Genomic DNA, 22,834 nt, shown 5'->3' on the forward strand with positions numbered 1-22,834 from the left:
GCACCTGGACCTGGACCTGGACCTGGACCCGGAAGCACCTGCAGGTTCTGCTCAGGTGCTTCCGGGTCCCGGTGCAGCCGCAGACTGCACGTGGTCACGTGGTCAACGCGTACGCATCCTACCGGAAGCTGCAGGACGATCAGCTGCTGGTTCCGCGGACACAAACAACGTGAGTTGAACACATTCCGAGCCGCTATGTCCGCGGTCTGTGTGCTGAGGACTCGCTGCTTCTTCCGTAAGGTTCTCTCCGACCTGCCCGCCGCCATGCACAGACACTACAGCCTGGATGTTTCCGCTCCTCTGCTCCGGACGCAGGCCTTCGTGGACGGCCGCTGGGTGTCCGCTGCCTCGGTGTTCCCCGTCCTGGACCCGGCCACGGGACAGGAGATAGCCCGGGTGTCGGACTGTGGCCCGGCTGAGGCTAAGCAGGCTGTGGACGCCGCGTACAAAGCGTTTCAGTCCTGGAAGCTGTGCACAGCTAAGGTAGGTCTGAACCTGCACGTTTGACACCTCCACCAAACTCCATTCGAAAATATGTCAAATTAATATAATCGTTACACGTTCGGCTAGAAAACACGAAAAACAATGAAAGGATGGATATTTTCTTAATTTACTGGAGGTAGACCTGGTTTCAGCTGAAACCAAACTCACAATAAAACACGCAGTTTAGATCAGACGACAACTTTTACTTTCGCTTTCCTAGGTACAGGTTGCGTGTACATGTTTACTGAACCGTACTCCACTCAAAAAACTGTGAATTTAATGAGGATCTGTTACACAGCAGCTCAGGAAATCAGGAAACCAACATAACACAGGATATTTTATATTCATAAATAATCCGGTTTACACATCACCAACCAGTAAACTCGTGTTGTATTTCAACGTTTAGAAATCATTAACCTGCTGCTGTGATTCAGTAACTTCATTCAAAAACTTCACAATAATGTTGAACATCCGCTCAAAAAAGTAGAAAACAGAAATCAGAAATCAGCCGAAGAGGAGAGGAGCAGTTTCCATGGTCTGTGTTAGTGACAGGTTCACTGTGTGTTGGATTGAATTACAGTCTGTCCAAAAAGAGATGAGTAAGAGCCTCATTTAATAGTTACCGGATGGATGATCGTGTTTCAGCTGGTAACAAGTTATTGAACTCTAACTGATGCAGTGAGCAGCTTCTCGTGTCTGAAGACTCATCCTGTGGTCGTGGAAAAGATGTTAATCTGTTTCAGAAGAGTCAAATTATTGGAATGAATCAAAGAAAACATCTGAGGAGATGATGAAACTACTAAAACTTGAAATATTCGTGTGACTTTTATTTTGGATGGGCAGAGTACATCACCAATGTAATTTATATATCATTTAAAAATAGTTTGGAAGGTATGGGTGAATATAAAGATAACAAGATTGTCTTTCTGCAGTACATTTGCTCTTTTGTCTGTCACCAGTTATTCAGTCTGCAGGAAAAAGGTTCGTGAACCGTTCTCCTACAACGTAGAAGAACAAGAAGCTTCCTCAGCGTTCAGTAGATGTTCACTTTTAATTTGAGTCGCCTTCCTTTGCTTCAGAGTTTCATGCTTTAATACCTGAACCACTAAAATATAAAACCATTCATTCACAGAACTGAATAGAAACAAATGAAATTACAGTTTATACACGTTAACACATGAACTACAGAGAAATGTTAAAGTTGGATGTTGTATGATGGCACCGCCTTTAATATTCAGTTATTTTGATAATTAATCAGGAAAAACGAGACGTTCTCATGAAGCATTGTAAACTAGGTACATTTGATTTATTTGGCTTTTTACTCTTAGGACAGATTAATAATAAAAACTGAACGACACTGATTGATACGTGCAGCTGAACCTTCCAGTATCACAGTATTCTGTAGTATTCTTGCTTCATGTTTGATAAGTACAGTAGAGTTTTAGTACAAATTAGCTGTTTAATCAATATGACAAACAAATGGTATCATGAGTCTATTTGGTCAATTTGAAGATGTGTGTTTAACAAAATCGTTTTCACACCGACACATTATCTTCTGCAGTGGGATCATTCGAGTTCATTCATGTCCAGGTTTAGACTGAAAACACGTTCACAGGCTGGAATCAGACGCTTTAATTTCATGAGAACACTTTGAAACAACAGATGATTAAAACAGACAACAGCGTTTTTTCATGTGTTTTTCTGATTCACTGAACGTCCTGTTGTTCTTCTGCAGGAGAGGAGCGTCCTGTTGAAGAAGTGGTTCGAGCTGCTGACGCTGCACAAAGACGAACTCGCTAAACTGATCACATTTGAGTGTGTGAGTACCACGCCTTTAAAGGGACAGTTCACACTAACCTTTCACTGGCCACCTGTGTGGGCGCCTCAACTTTGTCTTCATGTGTGAGATTCACCTTTAGATCTCAGCCTTATTTCTGTAAAGTCTGAGTGAAAACATGACATTTAAAAGTCTTGTTTTGTGCAGCCAAGAGTCTAAAAGCCAAAAGTTTAGAAAGATTCCCCACACAGAAATCTGAACTATATATAAAATGCTTTTTAAAATAAATGGATTCATCAGTTTTGATGAATGTTAAAAGTTATTAAATTGAGTGAAATTAGGCAGCTTTGACCTGAGTTTCTGCAGGAAACAGCTCTGCCTCTGTGTTCCAGGGAAAGCCCATGCGGGAGTCTCTCGGAGAGATTGCGTACTCGGCCTCCTTCATTGAGTGGTTTTCAGAGGAGGCTCGGCGAGTTTACGGCGACGTCGTCCCAGCATCTGTGAACGACCGAAAGATCCTCCTCCTGAAACAGCCGGTGGGGGTCGCCTCCATCATCACACCGGTGAGCAGTTAACCAAAGCTCTGACCGCTCTGTCTCCAGCTCCTCGACACTTTCTCAGGGAGCTTTAGCAAAGGCAGTGCTGTTTCAGACTTAACAGAAAACTAATAAGACCGACTAAAACCAGTGAACTGTGGCTGTGCTCACTGTAACAGAAGAGACTCCTGATTTAGCTGATTCATCCAGTGGATCCACACAGCGCCACAGTTCTCTGAAAACCATTATTGGACTGGATAAATGTCTTTTTTTTATTACTTTAAATCCCCCGACATCAGTCCAACAGCAGCTTCACGAAAAACCTGATGAACAAGAAAACAACTATTTTAATGTTTCACAGTGGAATTTTCCCAGCGCCATGATCACCAGGAAGGTCGGAGCTGCTCTGGCCGTCGGCTGCACAGTGGTGATTAAACCAGCAGAGGACACGCCGCTGTCGGCGCTCGCGCTGGCAGAGGTTAGTTTAGTGTCTTTGAGTAAGTGATACGTATAAAGATGTAAAGATGTTTTACTACTATTATTTACAATTATTATTATTTCACTCACTTCATCAGTATCATTTCTATTTGTAATATTAACTCAGATTTGTCAAAGGTTTAATACAGTAAACTTTCTGTAAGTGACTCGATTTTATCAAAGTTTTCAGCTAATTTTAATTAGATTTTCAGCTTTAATGAAAAGTAAAGTTGACTTTCTCTGTATGCAGTTGGCGCAGCAGGCGGGGATCCCGGCGGGGGTGTTGAATGTGGTTCCCTGCTCCAGAGAGAAGGCTCCAGCAGTCGGGGAGGTTCTCTGCACAGATCCCTCTGTCGCCAAAATCTCCTTCACTGGCTCCACCGCTACAGGAAAAGTAAGAGCTGGTTTCTCTGATGATCTCCTCCGTCTGTTCCATGTTTACGTCTGTGTTTGTCTGAGTAATTTAAAATGTGACTCTCAGCAGTCGTTCAAATAAAATACAGAACAAACTACTGTGCAGTACCATGACTGTTGGTTTCCAGCTGATCCGATCTGATATGTGTCTCCTCTCAGGTGTTGCTGAAACTAGCTGCTGATACTGTGAAGAAGGCGTCCATGGAGCTGGGTGGTCACGCGCCCTTCATTGTGTTCGACAGCGCTGACGTAGATAAGGCCGTGGCCGGAGCCATGGCCTCCAAGTTCAGGAACTCTGGACAGGTAACGTGAGCCTGAAGATCACTTAGACCCACTCCTGTGGGGAACACCTGAGTCCTGCTGTGTGCTCACTTACATTTTATTCATATATCCTGAAATCACAAGAGAAGTCACCTGTAGGCACTTTAAGGTTTAAGACCTTACAAAAACTTACAGTAGACAACTGTCATGAGCCAGTTAATAAATCACAGCTTCACCAGTAAAGTAAAAAGCAGTCACACTAAATCACCAGCTCAACTGTTCTTGTCCTCTCCTCCTTCCTGCAGACATGTGTGTGTTCAAACCGGTTTCTGGTTCAGAGCGGGATCCACGATCGCTTCGTGGAGAAGTTGGGCCGAGCCATGGACGCCGAGCTCCGTATGGGTCACGGCTCGGAGCCCGACACCACCCAGGGGCCGCTTATCAACATCAGAGCTGCAGAGAAGGTGAACGTCTTAATAATCACAGAGCTGTGGCTACAAAAAGACTGAAAGCGGCAGAGCTGAGGGTGTTTCTGTCTCAGGTGGTCCACCACATATCGGATGCAGTGTCCCGGGGAGCGAAGGTGTTGAGGGGCGGGAAGCGTCTGGACGGATCCTTCATGGAGCCGACTCTGCTGGCCGACGTTACCACAGACATGTTGTGTACACAGGAGGAAACGTTCGGGCCACTGGTGCCCGTCATCAGGTCTGTAAAAAAGCTCTCATCTGAACGGGAGAGGTCCTCTCAAACAGCTGAGGAGCAACTTTCAGTCTTCGAACATACGCTGTCCATGTAGAGTTTATAGTGGTAGAAAACATTATGGACGTGCTGCCACGCATCTGCAAGAAAACATGGAGAAGTTGGTGCCTCAGCTCCTGGAGACGTCTGCTGAGCAGCCACTGTTTGTGTTTCTGATTTTCAGGTTCAACACAGAGGAGGAGGCTCTGGCTATTGCTAATGCAGCTACTGTCGGACTGGCAGGTGAGTACTTAACATCCCTCTGAGCGTCTGCAGACAAAAACCTCCTGGAAATATTAGAGCAGATGTGAAAGTAGAAACCGTGGCACAGTTGGTACAGGGACACATTTTTCTGTCCCGACCCGACCCGGCCCGAGCCACATAATTTAGGCAGTACTAATACAAGTACTAATACTACACTGTAAAGATATTTTAATTTAAACTAAAGTATACTCAGGAAAATGTACTCAAAGTATTAAAAGTAACCAGAACAAATGTGACAACTGTATTACTCTGAATATTATTTGTTAACATACAGGAACTAAGCAGCATTTCACTGGTTCATCAGCTGCTGAAGACGTCAAAAACAAGTCAAACGCCTTTTGTCCAATCAGAACTGGGCTCAGCTTATTTTCTCAATCCCTTTAGAAAAAGTGATAATAACTCGGAGCCAAAGTGAAACATGAGTGAAATCTCCACCACTTTAAACCCTCATGTGCTGTTTCTGTTCTCAGGTTACTTCTACTCTCAGGACGTGAGTCAGATCTGGCGGGTGGCGGAGGCGTTGGAGGTGGGGATGGTTGGGGTCAACGAGGGTCTGCTATCCTGCCCAGAGGCCGCCTTCGGGGGGGTCAAGCAGTCCGGTTTGGGCCGCGAAGGCTCCAAGTACGGGATCGACGAGTATCTGGAAGTTAAGTACATGTGCTTAGGAGGCCTCAAACCCTGAACCAGGGGGGAGCGGCACCAGATCCACCGGTACCACACTGCACCACCAGTGAAGGTACCGATTGCTTTAATGTTGTCAGATTGTTGAATAGCATCAGTTACATATGTTAGTGTTTAGTTCAGGTACTGAAATGTTTTAACAAAGATTGTTCAGAATATTTTTTAATTACATGCAGGAAGTTTTTCAAAGAATACTTGTTTCTGATTGGCTAGATCTGTTAAAAACCACTGACGCTGAACATGGTTTTAAAAAAGTTCAACACTAAGAGGATCAACAAAGATCAGATCACAGGTTAGATCATAGAGTTCACTTACTTTTTCTTGCCTCTGGATATTGTAACCTCCTGTAGTAGGTCTCTAATTGTAAAAAGTATTTAAAAGAAACTGAATTGAACATGTGGCCAAGTGAAATGGATCATTTAATAAAAAAATGTTGGCATGCACCTAATATTCTGGAAAAACTGTCATAGAAAAAATAATAATGCATAATGATGCATTTCTATGTGGCAATAAGGGAGTAAATGATAAGATGTCATTAAATATTGTAGCACAGCAGGATGTTGGTTTACTGGTGGGCAGGTTTAATTCAAAAGAAAAGCATAGTCAGCTGTTTTCTGGAAACAGTAATGACATCAGTGCCAACTGAATTTTGAAGTGCCATTTCATTTCTTGTAGTGTTGAGCAACAGAAGTGTCTCTGAGCAATTTAGTTTGAGTAACCTAACAGCAAACGTGTATAAATGATTGAGCTCCGTACGTCAGGCAGCTTGATTTGATGAGATTTAGTTTTAAAGCAAATTTAACCGTCATGTCTGTTGATGTCATTGATCTAATAAAGAAGATCAAACCTCAAGGGAGAAAAGCAGTTCAGGGTTTAAGGTATGTGGCTGAAAATCATTTAATTATCAGTATTAATCTTGTTGCTAATCAAGATGCTATAGAAGAACAAATATTTAAGATCTTGTACAAATTCTCATCAGGAGATGATCTGATGCACATTTATGACACAGATCCTGATGTTCTCATGTGAAGATGTTGTAACTGACAAAACGAATCTTGTCAGATTCTATTTTAAATCTTGGAGATTCAGATTTGTGCTCAGTGCTCAAATCAAGCTACCCGATGACTTCCATCATTATTCTGAGCCTGTCCAGAGATCAGAACCGTCCATTCTGTTGGAATTTGTACAGCAGATTGTTTCTAACACAAAGTGGAATTGATCTTAACTGTAATGTGTGTGTGTGATGTTGTCGACAAAGTTGATGTACAAAAAGATTTTTGTATTTCTGATTAATGGACAATTAAAAGTGAAAATGTAATATTACATACTGTGGTTTTCTTTTGTTACAGTAAGTAAAGAGTTATTTGGCCAGTTGTCTTTTCCAGAGTAAACTGATATTAAAATGTTTGTTCAGTCCATTTACTGCACTACACAGGACTAAACCTACACAAAGTGATGCACAGAAAAAAGTCATCTTTCATCAGTTCAGCCTCCATTAGACTAAGACATCTTAAATATATTCAATTGTCTTTTTGTTTCTGACTCGTCATCGGTCTAATTACAGCTAAGTTGGATCGGCCTCTAGCTCCACTCTGCTCACGTATCATTAAATAGTTATAAGGTCATTGGTCGTCAGTTATACCCAGAATCTCAAGATCAGACAGTCCTGGAGTTTTGTTTTGTTTGGTTCCAGTCTGTGCTAAACTAGACTGATGCTGCTCTGGACCTTTAACGTAGTCTCATCTGGCTTCGGAGAAGTCGATCTCCCAAATTGTCAGATGTCTGTTCTTGAAATCTTAACACATCAACGCAGGTCGTGAAGGGCATCATTAAAACACTTCATTGCAGCATTTCAAACTTTGGATGTTCCCACCTGTGCAGCCTCTGAAGGAGTCTGACCCTAAAAATGGACACAGGTTCATCTCCCTGACCTCCCAGCACAGGACTCCTGGGTAACGAAGTCTCTTACTGTCACGTGGGGTTCAAGCCTCGCGGCAGTGTCCAGTCTGTGACATGACGAGATCAGTACTCCCGTCACCCGAAGGCGTGTCCGTTGTGCGCGGCCTGAGCCCCGATCCTGTTCTTGCTGCGGCCGGGTCGGTCTCTGCTGAAGATCGTGTCCTGGTCGCTGTCCAGCTCCGACTCAGACATCATCAGGCTCGAGTTGTGATCGGTGCTGCGGTGTTTGATACCTGCACAAACACAAATTTTGGAGGCTGTGTCGTATTGCAGAGTAAGACTGTCGTATGAACCGGCTTTAGTTTAGCTTGGTCTTAACTGACCACTAACTGTATACTGGTACAAATTAGGTTCAAGTGAAGCAACTCACTGAATTTGGGTCTGAGCTCCACCCGCTCCTGTTCGTCCATGTTGTCCAGGATGGTGTATTTGGTCTTCTTCCTCACCTTGGTCTGTCTCCTCCTAAACACACAGTGTGTTCACACAGACAAGTCAAATAACTAGTGGAAAAATGTCTAATCCAGAATCTTAAGGTGGGGGGGGGGGGGGTTCACCTCCTGCAGCAGCAGACGAAGGTCCAGCTGACAGACAGGATGAAGACCATGAGCACGAAGCTGCTCAGGATGACGGACAGCACCCTCCACTCTGATGGAGAGAAGAGAGTGAGGCCACAAATCATCTGCACGTCTTTTTTAGGAGACGTGAAGAGCGACCGTAGTCGTGTAGGAAGGATTTAAATCTCTTCAGTCAAAACACAATACATCCTGAAGGCTGTTTATTCAACTGTGATTAGCACCAATTTAACTTCAATGTACTCCAATCTTCTAATTCTTATTTACATCCTCTAATCACATGAACTTCATCAGGTTTCATCTACTGTAACTGTTCTGATTTATCGGTCCCAGTATTTAGTTTTACACCAGTACCGTGTTTCTAACAAAGAAAACCCTGGAACACGATCAGTTCAAGTATTGTTTACCACAGTTGCTTTCTCCGTCGCCAAGGTAACGTCGAATCAGGTTCTCCGTCCAGAAAGGGTCACAGGAACACTGCTTGGTGATTGGATCACACTGACCATGACCCGAACAGCGAAGCAGACACACTAGTTAAAAAAACAAAAAGTCATTAAATGGAGGAACCTAAAATCAAACAGTTAATAAACAAACAGCTGACGTCTCTGTACGTAGTTCAAAATGATTTTGAATGAAGAAACGAATGAGCAGAATAAATCCGAATGAATAATTAACTAACTTTAAATAAAGTTCTGTCCGAACTAAACTAACGACGTCTGAATCAAAGAATTTACAAAACTGGAATTGACTCACGGACGGTGTCGACTCTCAGGACTCGGAACAGCAGGTAGTCGTTCTTCTCTTGGAGCAGCTGGTTCCTCAGCAGACCGACTAATCTGGAGCCAGAAAGAGGCCCAGAGGGGCCCCGCACCGAGAACCGCAACACTGTGCTGCACAGGTCCAGAGAAAACAAGATTTTCTGTCAGTAAACAGCCACCCGGTCAGATAACCAGTAAACAGTCATTCAGGAAACCAGTGGGTTAACCAGAAACCAGTCAGTAAACCAGTCGGTACCTGAGGTGCGAGTGTCCCTGCAGCGCTCGGACCTGAATGTCTCCATCGAGGACGTGCAGCAGGGCGGCGAGCTGTCGGACCACCGTGTCCCTCTGAGCCACGCTGACCTGAGACACCGACACCAGCATCTCCAGCTCCACCTCCTCCCCCCCGCCGGGCTCTACGGAGACACAGCAGGGACAAACTTCACTGTGTCAGAAACATGGGAGCTGGCGGCTTAATGAAATAATCCTTAATTCAATTCAACCAGTGTTTACTGGTATAAACTCGCACACAGTCGATCGTTTACATTCTGCATCTACATTAAAAAAATCTTTGAATATTGTGACTTTTATTCTTTTATACCTGGTCGGACCTCCACGGTGGCTGTGGAGGTGCTGGAGCGCCCCTGGGCGTCTGTCACTCTTAGCTGGAACAGGTAGGTGCCCTCCACCAGATTGGCCAGGTACAGGGAGGCCCGAGTCTCCGAGCCATACAGCACATCCTGCAGACAGGTGAAGGTTCCGTTCGCTTAATATGAACGAAATATAAACACATTTTCTGTCACTGATTTTCACTTTACTAGAGTTCTACGTACACCTCGTACATACTGACCCCGGCAGCAGGACTCTGGCTGTCTCTGACCCAACGGTAGTGGACCTCAGTCTGGTCTCCGTCAGTGATGGAGCCTCTGAGAACCAGAGAGTTGTTGGGTAGAGTGAGCGCGTGGCTGCCGCTGGCGTGAGCAACCGGAGGAAGACTTCTGGCTGCATGACGAGGAAGAGGAAAAATATATTTACATTAACTGACTGGTGAATCAGCACAAACCTTTTAGATCAAGTGTAATCAGTACTTTATGTACTGAAGGTACAAGTACGCTTCTCATTATGCAGACTTTATTATTATTATTATGTTATTTTACAACTAATGACTAAATGGATTCATTTAATTAGCTGATGGTTTGTAATACTGTCACTATTACCCAGAGTGAAACTGGAATATAGAGGAAAACATGACAACCATTCATTCCTATGAAACACCAGAAGATAAGTTTAAGTACAGCTGCCATGTTTTCTCTTTTCCCTCTTAGATAATACATGTGACTGTGAGCTGTCCACTGAGCATCAGACTAACAGAGAGGAGATCGAAGGCGCGGCTCCAGATGAACTGACCAGAATTAAATAAGCTGCTCATTGGTTGAAATGCAATAATCTTAACTTGTAAACTAACTAACAGTGTTGACTGTGACGCAGAATAAGAAGAAAGTAGCACCAAAACAAAGGTGTGATGTTGTGTCTCACCCTCCTGCACCCGGACAGTGAGTAAGGCGCTGTCCGCTGCCCCCTCCTGGTCAGAAACCGTCAGTCTGAAGGTGTAGCGCCCCACCCGCAGACCTGTTGCTGTAGCTACGGCCTGGTCTACTCCATCCAGCTGTAATCCCGGAGGTCCACTGGAGACGGGGGAAAGAAGAAAGCAGAAGTGGTCACAGCTAAAATATCACTGAGTATATTTTGATGGATGCACGTTCATCACAGGCGTCAGCGTCTGTAGTAACTAAAACAACTGCAGTACGAGTAGAAGTACATGAAAAGTACTGAGAAAAGTCATTTATCGTCATTATCTGACGCAGCAGTGGCCAAACACTCGTCTGTTTCCCACCTGAGGGCGTCCCAGTGATAGCTGGTGAGACCACGGTCGTCGGTGCTGCCGCTGCCATCGAGCAACAAGCCGCTCACTGGGAGAAACAACGTCCGGTCAGGACCCGCAATGGCCAGCGGACCACGGTTTGACCCTCCACCCTGTGTGACTAGAAGAGGACAAAGCTGTGTTTTTACTACACGTCTTCTCATTTAGTTTGGCAGAAATTAACAGTCACCTCTTAAATTACAAAAGAATGATTGAAGATGGATTCAAATTCTATTAAATTACAACCTGTTTTTAGACAGGTTGTAATTTACAACAAAAAGTTTTTACTTTGAAAAGAAACCAGAATTAAAATAAACATTATTTTTCTTTAATACAATTGAAAATATGATTTTATAAAGTTACAACAATAGTTAATTATGTTCAATAATTAACTATTCAGATTTTTCTTCTTCAAGATTTTTCAAGACAAATTAAATTTCACAATAATTAATTTAAATTATTATGTGTTTACTTTGATGTAGTTGATTGTAACTGATTGCAGAGACTATGCTTAACAACACTTGTGAAGTATTTGTACTGTACTGGAATAATACTAAATTACATTTGATAACTATAGTTACTTTCAGAATTGGATTACTATTAAAAAATACAGTACAAAAATCCCTCTAGACTTATTTAAACCTGGTGTTATTAACTTACTGAGTGTACTGTGGGTTAAATTTGACGTTTTTAATCTGAAACGTCAAAGACATTAATTTAAACATTCATTTATCAAGAACTGTAATTCAGTAATATCCTGTACATGTATTACTCATTTGAATTTATTTTATTTTATTTTTAAATTTAGGTACTTTTACTTTTTAGAACATTTTAAATACAGGACAGTAAAAGTATTGCTACTTTTCCTGAAGTACTATAAAGTACGTGTAGAAAGTACTTCCTCCACCACTGCAGTGTGGCTGCTGTCGTGCTTTAATTTACCTGTGGGAGCAGGGGGCGTGTTCATCGTTGGTTGGTTGGTGCTTGGAGCCCAGATGCTGGTGGGGTCAGAGGTCACAGTCCAGGCTGGTGGTTGGGTGGTGGTGGGTGGAGCTTCAGGTGCAGACTCCACCGCGTCTACGAGACAGTGAACAGGTTAATGTCACGAGATAAACTGGTGGTACTGGTCTTTACGATGTTGGTTCTTCATCTAACGTCACTGAAGTTCAGAGAATTCAGTTTTTATCCTGTTAATTAGTCCGACACAGTTTGTTGTTGTTTCCTAAAAACACGTTGTGACAGAAAAAGTTAATACGAAGGCTCAGTCAGCGTTTTAATCACGGTGTAGGAGACAGGAGGTGTGGGTTCAGTACCAGGAATTGGTTCTGTACCAGGAGAGGTACCAGGAGCGGGTTCTGTACCAGGTTCAGTACCAGGAGCAGGTTCAGTACCAGGAGCTGGTTCAGTACCGGGAGCGGGTTCAGAAGAAGACGTCTTCTCTACATGACTCCCCAGTGAAAACACCACAGCTCCATCTGCAGGTGAACGACGATCAAAGTCAAAGAGGAAATAAAAGATAAATACATAAAATTAGGCATGAATAAAAATTCTCTCCACTGTCTCCTGGTGCTGATCTGTTGGGTTTTTATATATTCTCACATTAGCCCACATTAGTCCACATTAGCCCGCATTAGTCCATAGTAGCCCACATTAGTCCACATTAGTCCATAGTAGCCCACATTAGTCCACATTAGCCCATATTTCCTATCTGTCGTTTATAAAATCTGTCTGTGCCTTTAACTTAAAGCCCGTCAGTGATGGTTGTTAAACTTGTCATCGTGCTGTCAGGTGTACCTGGATTCACCGTCGTGCTGCTGGGGGGTGTAGCAGAGGTGTGTTGTTGTTGGGTGGAGTCAGCTGCTGACAATGATGGAGGATCTGTGCTGCTCTGTGCTGTGATCTGTAAAGAGAACATCGTGTTATTGTCTCCACCCACTCTTTTCATCTTCACTTTTTCTAACTGGACTTTCTAGCAGCTCCGTGTCAGAGTCTCTCTCTGCTTTTACTCATCGACCTGATGAACTCCACTCACAGCAGCAGGATCAGTAGGTCTCCTGGTTCTGTCCTCGTCTCCCTGACTGATGTTCCCCACAGAGAAGGGGCCAATCTGGACCGTGCCGCTCTTTGTCGGCCCCCTTTCTGGACCATCCTGTGCCTCTGATTGGTTGAACCCGTCTCCTCCCTTTAAAGGCAGCTGTTCGGTCATCGTCTCTGTCTCTGAACCAGCGGCTCCCCTCTCCTCCTGGCTTCCCTGTGAATACTCCACATCCAGCATCCCAGGACCGGAGAGGTCCTGTATGGGTTCATCAAACAGGGCAAGATCCTTCAGGGCCTCCAGGTCTCCGGGGGCCTCTGAGGGAGGGGACAGGGGCCTCCAGCGGCTGCTGTAGGGAGCTCCTCTCACCAGAGACTGCAGCACCAGTGTCTGCGGTGACGCCCTCCGCAGGAAGGCGAGGAAGGAGTCGGCCCCGGGTCTCTCTCGAGGCCGGCAGTTCTCCCTCTGCTGGCAGCTCAGGACGTAGCAGCGGCCCTCGAACAGCCAGGCCAGGTCGTAACCCGGCAGATCGCAGCACGCCGCCACGCACTGCGGCAGTGACGCCACGCCGGGAACCCGCAGGATCCCGCTGCTGTCCACTGCCGGAGACACCACGGCCTCTGAGAAGGTCGCCCCCTGCCAGCACTGAGACGCCACTGCAGCTGCAACACGAAACAGAGCTGCTGACAGTTAGTGTAAAGTCAACAAGACTAACGAGATAAAGTATAGTATAGTTATAATATAGTATAAAAAAAATATAGATACTGAGGAGTAGTATAAAAATATAGATACTGAGTATAAAAATATAGATACTGAGGAGTAGTATAAAAATATAGATACTGAGGAGTATAAAAATATAGATACTGAGTATAAAAATATAGATACTGAGAATAAAAATATAGATACTGAGGAGTAGTATAAAAATATAGATACTGAGGAGTAGTATAAAAATATAGATACTGAGGAGTATAAAAATATAGATACTGAGTATAAAAATATAGATACTGAGGAGTATAAAAATATAGATACTGAGTATAAAAATATAGATACTGAGTATAAAAATATAGATACTGAGTATAAAAATATATAGATACTGAGCCTAAAACATATAGATACTGAGAATAAAAATATAGATACTGAGTATAAAAATAGATACTGAGTGTTAAACTATCGATACGAGTATAAAAAATATCGATACTGAGTATAAAATATATAGTACTGCGTATAAAAATATAGATCCTGAGTATAAACATATAGATACTGAGTATAAATATAGATACTGAGTATAAAATATAGAAACTGAGAAAAATCCTAGATACTGAGTCTAAATATCTAGATACGAATAAACATATAGCTACTGAGTTAACAAAAATATGATACTGAGTATAAAAATATAGATACTGAGTATAAAAATATAGATACTGAGTATAAAATATAGATACTGAGAATAAATATAAGATACTGATAGAAAAATACAGATAATGGAGGAAGTATAAAATATAGATAGCTGAGTATAAAAATATAGATAAGGATATAAAAATACAGATATGAGGAGTATAAACATATAGATACTGAGTATAACATATAGAGACTGAGTATAAACAGATAGATACTGAGTATAAAAAAGATAGATACTGAGTATAAAAATATAGATACTGAGTATAAAAAAGATAGATACTGAGATATAAAAATAGAGATTACTGATATAAACATAGAATACTGAGTATAAAACATATAGAGACTGAGTATAAACAGATTGATCTGAGTATAAACATATAGATACTGAGTATAAAAATATAGAATACTGGAGTATAAATTATAGATACTGAGTTATAAAATATAGATACTGGTATAAAAATATAATACTGAGTATAAAAATATAGATACTGAGTATAAACATATAGATACTGAGTATAAAAATATAGATACTGAGTATAAATATATAGATACTGAGTATAAAAATACAGATAATGAGGAGTATAAACATATAGATACTGAGTATAAAAATATAGATACTGAGTATAAAAATATAGATACTGAGTATAAAAATATAGATACTGAGTATAAAAATATAGATACTGAGTATAAAAATATAGATACTGAGTATAAAAATATAGATACTGAGTATAAAAATATAGATACTGAGAATAAATATATAGATACTGAGTATAAATATATAGATACTGAGTATAAACATATAGATACTGAGTATAAAAATATAGATACTGAGTATAAAAATATAGATACTGAGTATAAACATATAGATACTGAGTATAAAAATATAGATACTGAGTATAAAAATATAGATACTGAGTATAAAAATATAGATACTGAGTATAAAAATATAGATACTGAGTATAAAAATATAGATACTGAGTATAAATATATAGATAATGAGGAGTAGTATAAAAATATAGATACTGAGTATAAAAATATAGATACTGAGTATAAATATATAGATAATGAGGAGTAGTATAAAAATATAGATACTGAGTATAAAAATATAGATAATGAGGAGTAGTATAAAAAATATAGATACTGAGTGAACTATTAGATTAATGAGGAGTAGTATAAAAAATATAGATACTGGAATATAATATATATATATGAGGAGTCGTAATAAAAATATAGATACTGAGTATAAAAATATAGATACTGAGTATAAATAATATTAGCTAATGAGGAGTAGTATAGAAAATATAGATACTGAGTATAAATATAGAGATACTGAGTATAAATATATAGATAAATGAGGAGTAGTATAAAAATATAGATACTGAGTATAAAAGTATAGATCTGAGTATAAAGATATAGATACTGAGGAGGAGTATAAAACTATAGATACTTAGTATAAAAATATAGATACTGAGTATAAAAATATAGATACTGAGTATAAAAATATAGATACTGAGTATAAAACATATAGATACTGAGTATAAATATATAGATAATGAGGAGTAGTATAAAAATATAGATACTGAGTATAAACATATAGATAATGAGGAGTAGTATAAATATATAGATACTGAGGAGTAGTATAAAAATATAGATACTGAGTATAAAAATATAGATACTGAGTATAAAAATATAGATACTGAGTATAAAAATATAGATACTGAGTATAAAAATATAGATACTGAGTATAAAAATATAGATACTGAGTATAAAAATATAGATACTGAGTATAAAAATATAGATACTGAGTATAAACATACAGATAATGAGGAGTAGTATAAAAATATAGATACTGAGTATAAAAATATAGATACTGAGTATAAATATATAGATAATGAGGAGTAGTATAAAAATATAGATACTGAGTATAAACATATAGATAATGAGGAGTAGTATAAAAATATAGATACTGAGTATAAATATATAGATAATGAGGAGTAGTATAAAAATATAGATACTGAGTATAAAAATATAGATACTGAGTATAAAAATATAGATACTGAGTATAAACATATAGATACTGAGTATAAATATATAGATACTGAGTATAAACATATAGATACTGAGTATAAACATACAGATAATGAGGAGTAGTATAAAACTATAGATACTGAGGAGTAGTATAAATATATAGATACTGAGTATAAACATACAGATAATGAGGAGTAGTATAAATATATAGATAATGAGGAGTAGTATAAATATATAGATACTGAGTATAAACATATAGATACTGAGTATAAACATACAGATAATGAGGAGTAGTATAAATATATAGATAATGAGGAGTAGTATAAATATATAGATACTGAGTATAAACATATAGATACTGAGTATAAACATACAGATAATGAGGAGTAGTATAAATATATAGATAATGAGGAGTAGTATAAAAATATAGATACTGAGTATAAACATATAGATACTGAGTATAAAAATATAGATACTGAGTATAAACATATAGATACTGAGTATAAACATATAGATAATGAGGAGTAGTATAAAACTATAGATACTGAGGAGTAGTATAAAACTATAGATACTGAGTATAAAAATATAGATACTGAGTATAAACATATAGATACTGAGTATAAATATATAGATACTGAGTATAAACATATAGATACTGAGTATAAACATATAGATACTGAGTATAAACATACAGATAATGAGGAGTAGTATAAATATATAGATACTGAGGAGTATAAAACTATAGATACTGAGTATAAACATACAGATAATGAGGAGTAGTATAAATATATAGATAATGAGGAGTAGTATAAAAATATAGATACTGAGTATAAAAATATAGATACTGAGTATAAATATATAGATACTGAGGAGTAGTATAAAACTATAGATACACATAGAGATGAACATTAATAAAACACAGCAGGAAGCAGATGCAGAGTTCCACCTTTAAATACTAATTCATTGAATTCTCATTAACACACGACCCGTCTGTACCTTCAACAGTGTGAAGCAGCAGCAGCACGATCGTTTTCTCCCACATGGTCTCTGAGCCTGAAACAAAACACGTTGGTGTTAAATACGTGGAAATCACCGAGGAGTCTGGTGTGGACAGAACAACCGACACCGACACCGACAAACTGTTTCAGCACCGGACAGCGCCACAGAGAACCCCGCCCGGCCGCAGGTAACCTGCTGCACGGGGCCGGAAAATAAACGTACCTAATATTAAAAACATTATAATAGATTTAAAAAGAACTAGAAACCGAATATACGACAAATGAACGTGATGACAGGTCGTGGATCTCTGGTCAAATACCGCACAATTCGCTGTTATTCGGAAAACAATTAAACCAAACTCTGTTAAGAAATGCAACAGTTAAAGATTTCCAGGATTGTGTGCACACATTCTTACAAGCTAGAATATTTATCTAACCTCTGTTGGTATTCTATTCTGTCACTTTTGAGTTCGGCAGAGATTAAGCGCACACAAATGTGTTAAAATGATTCAAATGATGAGCTTTTAAAGCAACTATGCGGACTCTGCTCCTAATCTCCGGCCCGACAAACATCAGCAGTGTGAGCTGGTTCTGAACATGAAACCTTTGTTAAATCGTGTCCAGCAGAAAGACTGCGACAGATGACAGAGTACCGCTTCGAAAACTACAACATACTTCTGGGTCATTTCTTTAAAATTAACTATATTTCAATTTTTTTATTTGTTAGACGTAAACGTAAAACTAAAGTTTTTCTAAACGGAGTTCGGCGTGAGGAACGCAGGCTAGCAATGAAGAGTGAGGCATCATCTCAACTAATATGTTTTAATTTTAAGAGCAAAAAACAACAAAGCATCAACAAATACGACGCATGAAGTCATAATAATAAATAATGTTCTGTGTGAACGTTAGTAACTCACCTGTCCCACTGCTCCTCAGACATGCACCCAGTAGGTCTCACTGGTTCTCACTGGTCACATACTGGTTCTCACTGGTCACATACTGGATCTCACTGGATCTTACTGGTTCTCACTGGTCACACACTGGATCTAACTGGATCTTACTGGTTCTTACTGGTTCTTACTGGGTTTTTGATCCGTTTCACGCTGATGCTGAATTCTTGTATCTGGGCCGAGAAATGACGAAGATTGTCGAGTCTACGGAAATTAAACGCACCATATCCGCTGGAGAGTTTCAAAATAAAGGATAGACGTACCATTAGGGTTTGTGAATGATTAAGTGAAATAATAACATTAATTTAAATTCGTTCCCTACTTGTGGCTACATTTTAAAAACATCTGTCCAGTTTATTGAGAATCTTAAAGTTAGTTTGCTTTTGTTTAAATCAGTTATGAACTATTCTTTATTGCTGATGTTGGAAAGTGTGCACTCATTTCCCAGACCAGCCTGTAAGATGCTCAGTAATGACATCTAAAGATCCATCTGAAGATCCATCTGAAGATCCATCTGAAGATCCATCTGAAGATCCATCTGAAGATCCATCTGAAGATCCATCTGAAGATCCATCTGAAGATCCATCTAAAGATCCATCTGAAGATCCATCTGAAGATCCATCTGAAGATCCATCTAAAGATTCATCTAAAGATCCATCTGAAGATCCATCTGAAGATCCATCTAAAGATCCATCTGAAGATCCATCTGAAGATCCATCTAAAGATCCATCTGAAGATCCATCTGAAGATCCATCTGAAGATCCATCTGAAGATCTATCTAAGGATCCATCTAAAGATCCATCTAAAGATCCATCTAAAGATTCATCTGAAGATCCATCTGAAGATCTATCTAAGGATCTATCTAAAGATCCATCTAAAGATCCATCTAAAGATCCATCTGAAGATCCGTCTGAAGATCCATCTAAAGATCCATCTAAAGATCCATCTAAAGATTCATCTGAAGATCCATCTGAAGATCCATCTAAGGATCCATTTTGCTTTTTAGACCCGTTTATAGTAAAAGTTATTTACTGTGTAAGTGTCAAATCAGTTTAAATGTGATTGTAGAAAAAGAGCCATACACAAAAGTGAAAATCTGAAATTAATCATCAGTGAAATAGATTTAGCACATTTAAAACAACAATAAAAACTAACCACAAAAAATACAATTTAAATTTAAACGGAACTTTAGGAACAATGTTTGATATAAGTTTAGCTCATTTAACATTACACAGCCGGCGTTTGCTTTTAATTTGAAGGCGCGCTCGCTACGTTTCCTGTTCAGATTGCAGCAACTCACGTTAACTTGACGATGCAGTGACTATGATGAGGATGAGGATGAGGATGAGGAGGATGAGGATGAGGAGGATGAGGATGAGGATGCTGAGCCGACTCCGTTTGTCATGATTCTAACGAATATCGAGCACAAAGATCAGACACTCGGACTCTTCTCTGTCCTTTATTTCCGTTTTCTTAAAAAAAACAAACACTTACAACTGAAATCACAGCCATTTATAAATTACAACAGCAAACACGGCTATCTATTTTAAATACTGTCTCCACTGACTGGAATCAGTCAAACCATGAAACAACACATTCCCTTAAACTGAACTGCAGTCCGGTGCATTCACATTAACAGTGTGGTCATTCTCTCTTTTTATTATTTAATTTTATCTCTTCAGTTCTGCTGCAGTGAAACATCCCTCGCCCCTCAATCAACGCTCTCATTTAAAACTGCATTCCACTTTTTCACTGTTAATATTTCTTCCACATGAAATAATATAAAAGTACTTATAAATAATCTTTTATTGATTCAGGAACTGCAGCAGGGTCTGAACCTTCGACCTTGTCATTTACTGGCTGATGTGATTGTTTGGTACCATGTGACACACAGCTGAGTGACAGCTGCTGAGTACTTTACTGACACTGAACAAACAAGAATTGTGGAATCTGCCTTTAAAGACTGATCTATTGTCCCAGAAAGTCCTGTTTCTACTGAGCCTTTAGTGGCTGAAGCTTTTACTGCATGTGTTCCAGGTGCGTCGTGCACTTTGAGCACTGCTGCGACAGAACTCAAAAAAAAATTTCGGGAAACAATTTTTTTGTTTCCATAACAAACAAATCTGCTGAAAACATCATCAGCCCGTTTGTTGTAATGTTAACCAACGGTTTTCGAGGTGAAACGTGCACAATCAGGCTAAAATTGGCTCCAAATTCTTATAACAATAATTATCACGTTATTTTCACACTAGTGTTTAAAAGTGGTGACAGCTACATTTTATTTTGAAATGGAAACTGAAAACTTTTACACTTTGTCTTGATTGACAACTGTCCTCTAACATATGAGAGTAATTTGAAGTTGAAGCTTCATTCTCAAGAGGTCAGAGACACAAAACTGAAATGCTGGTGCTGTTTTTTGTTGTCAGATCTAAAAAGATAAAATCATTTCCTCCATTTGCTTCTTTTCCAACGTCCAAGCTGTTTAAGTGAACAGTGTGAGTCTGTATCAGTTCACTGAACTTCACATGAAAAGTGAATTTAGAAGAAAACTAAAAAATAAATTTGATGGCTGAGATTACTGCAGCCTCTTCTGCTGAAGTGCCCTGGAGCAAACTAACCCTCACATAAAGCACTGATGTCTCCGGTTCAGGCAAACACACAAACGCTGAGCTCGACTGTTGCTGCTGATGTTATCATGAGACAGGGAGTTAGTCAAGTGACTCTTTGGCCTCAAACACCTAAAACCCAACTTCAACCAGTTTGTTGATGCTTGAAATTAAAAGAAATTTCTAAATAAAAGCGATCTGGCCGTAAGATGATGGAATAAGAATCCCAATTATCACATCAACTCTCTGGGTTTAATCAAGTCATTAATAACTTTCTACAAATTACTACAGTTTACATTACCAGAGGTCAGCAGTTAATTCACTAATGCGTTGACATCTTCTGTCCCGTTGGGGAGAATTTCTAACGTCTCCAGCTTTTTATATTTTGTCACAGAGATTTTTTCAGCAGCTTGTTGAACGTCTCCTGTTCTTCCAGCTGTAAATAAGTCGTCTCAGCCAGTTGTAATAAAAACCTGAGCCCTCAACGCTTCTCCGACAATACGACCACTCTGTGAAGGTGGGAAAACAAAGTTTGCCAGAAAAGTGCTGCTTTATGGCGTTCTGAGTCCACCAGGTCCTGAAGAACATCCAGATCTATGTTTTAAAGTGGTGCTGACTTCATTAATACCAGGCTGCGTTGATCCCAGTTATCAAGCTGGTCGCAAAAACGACTCATCAGTCTGCAGCACACCTGCTCCGTCAGCACGTTCTTTTGTGGCCACTTTAGGAGGAGATCAGTCACCTTACAACAAGCTGTACCCCTCAGACCAAACCGCTGCTCCTTCTGGAAAAGGTAAACCTATAGTCCCACTGCCTGCATGTTCTGGATCTGGATCAGATCGATGAGCCTCTAGTTTGGTTGTCTTTGCTTTAAGCATCTTTTTAAGCTGCAGTGTCCATCACATGTAAACTGTGGTGGTCTCTGAACTAAGACAGTCCAGCAGTCTTTCCAACAAACCCATCATCATGCTGACTTTTTAAAACTAAAACCACTGGTTGGTAGATGATTCGTGTTCCAGCAGCGGCACATGTAGGATCCCTGTCGACCTTCTAGAAAAATCCCATCAAACAGAGGAGGTGAAAAGTTCCAGGAAGTGTGATGTATTCGTTTCAGTGACTCCAGGAGTCCGACGTCTTCTTCAACACTAACGCTTCTTGCTTCTTGTTTTTAGTTCTGATTTGACCTTTTTTAAAACCTTCATGTTCTTGTTGACCACACTGCTGAAGCTGAATCTGGCATCCTGTAACTCAGGACTGACATCTTACGCAGCTTTCCCACACATCCAAACCTCTCGCAGGGACTCGGAGGCGTCATTTTCATTATCAAACAAACAATGGAGCGGCTCTCTGTGGACAACCCAAGCTTCTAACCATTTACTCGCCTTCACACACTGATGCATAGATCTAGGCTCAGCACGTTCCACCCTTGTGGAGAAAAGTCCATTTCTGAGCTTGGCTCTGTCTGCTGCTGCCAGAACAACCGTCTTCAGATGAGACAAAGAGCAACTGGATTCACACTGACGAGGCTAACAGAGGAACAGAGGAGAGGACAGAGCGCAGCGCTCCAACATCCACTGGGAGGCAGCAGAGAGGTGAAGAATACGAGCAGGTGAAGGCAGCAGGGATCCCGGGTTTCTCCTCAAACAGGATCAGCGCTGCAGGAGTCCTCAAGATGTTTTGTTCCTGGAGGATCAGCATTCGAGAGGTGGGAGGAAGCTGCGCCTGCAGTCGACAGCTTTGGGGCTGGGAGGCTGAGCTCGCTTCTTACGGAGCTCGTCGCGGCCCAGAGTCCCGCTGAGCCGAGTGTACGCTGCCTTGTACTTCTTATCAAACGCAGCTGCAGGAGGAGAGAGAACTGGATTATTATCAAGTATTTGTAATTTGAGTGTTTCGGACATTTTCATTACTCAACAGACCAGGTGTGGTTTTCACCTGAGCCCTGGAATTACCTCTACACTACACCACTAGTGTGGTTTAA

General features: G+C 40.2%; 3 protein-coding genes across 9 annotated transcripts in view; 1 reads left to right on the forward strand and 2 right to left on the reverse strand.

The window, feature by feature from the left end:
* The first annotated feature begins 58 nt into the window (after positions 1-58).
* On the forward strand, positions 59-6,954 carry aldh5a1 (aldehyde dehydrogenase 5 family, member A1 (succinate-semialdehyde dehydrogenase)). Of its 2 annotated transcripts, XM_026372308.1 has the most exons (11): positions 59-169; positions 241-483; positions 2,219-2,302; positions 2,653-2,823; positions 3,158-3,274; positions 3,524-3,667; positions 3,847-3,990; positions 4,254-4,412; positions 4,490-4,653; positions 4,871-4,929; positions 5,421-6,954. In XM_026372308.1, the coding sequence occupies exons 2-11, from the start codon at positions 265-267 to the stop codon at positions 5,630-5,632; spliced, it is 1,473 nt and encodes a 490-aa protein (XP_026228093.1). In that variant the 5' UTR covers positions 59-169; positions 241-264; the 3' UTR covers positions 5,633-6,954. The 2 variants fall into 2 exon arrangements, with proteins under 2 accessions (XP_026228093.1, XP_026228092.1); XM_026372307.1 differs by having other exon boundaries at positions 94-483.
* A 178-nt stretch (positions 6,955-7,132) lies between these two features.
* si:ch73-215d9.1 (dyslexia-associated protein KIAA0319) lies at positions 7,133-19,640 on the reverse strand. Of its 3 annotated transcripts, none has more exons than XM_026372304.1 (17): positions 19,551-19,640; positions 18,218-18,481; positions 17,299-17,355; positions 12,874-13,538; positions 12,636-12,741; positions 12,155-12,316; positions 11,784-11,918; positions 10,815-10,962; positions 10,457-10,605; positions 9,771-9,922; positions 9,522-9,660; positions 9,177-9,336; positions 8,916-9,052; positions 8,570-8,692; positions 8,145-8,235; positions 7,961-8,052; positions 7,133-7,823 (listed from the first exon to the last, which is right to left on the reverse strand). In XM_026372304.1, the coding sequence occupies exons 3-17, from the start codon at positions 17,342-17,344 to the stop codon at positions 7,666-7,668; spliced, it is 2,463 nt and encodes an 820-aa protein (XP_026228089.1). In that variant the 5' UTR covers positions 17,345-17,355; positions 18,218-18,481; positions 19,551-19,640; the 3' UTR covers positions 7,133-7,665. The 3 variants fall into 3 exon arrangements, with proteins under 3 accessions (XP_026228089.1, XP_026228087.1, XP_026228088.1); XM_026372302.1 differs by having other exon boundaries at positions 12,874-13,556; XM_026372303.1 differs by lacking the exon at positions 19,551-19,640 and having other exon boundaries at positions 12,874-13,556; positions 18,218-18,596.
* A 53-nt stretch (positions 19,641-19,693) lies between these two features.
* LOC113170272 (DENN domain-containing protein 4B) overlaps positions 19,694-22,834 on the reverse strand; it is a 37,883-nt gene continuing 34,742 nt past the window's right edge. For all 4 annotated transcript variants that reach the window (XM_026372298.1, XM_026372300.1, XM_026372299.1 and 1 more), the window contains one exon: positions 19,694-22,693. In XM_026372298.1, coding sequence (XP_026228083.1) covers positions 22,548-22,693 — 146 coding nt within the window. In that variant the 3' untranslated portion in view covers positions 19,694-22,547. The remainder of the gene's footprint in view (positions 22,694-22,834) is intronic.

This window comes from Anabas testudineus, chromosome 16, assembly GCF_900324465.2.
Source record: "Anabas testudineus chromosome 16, fAnaTes1.2, whole genome shotgun sequence".
Taxonomy (NCBI): Eukaryota; Metazoa; Chordata; class Actinopteri; order Anabantiformes; family Anabantidae; genus Anabas; species Anabas testudineus.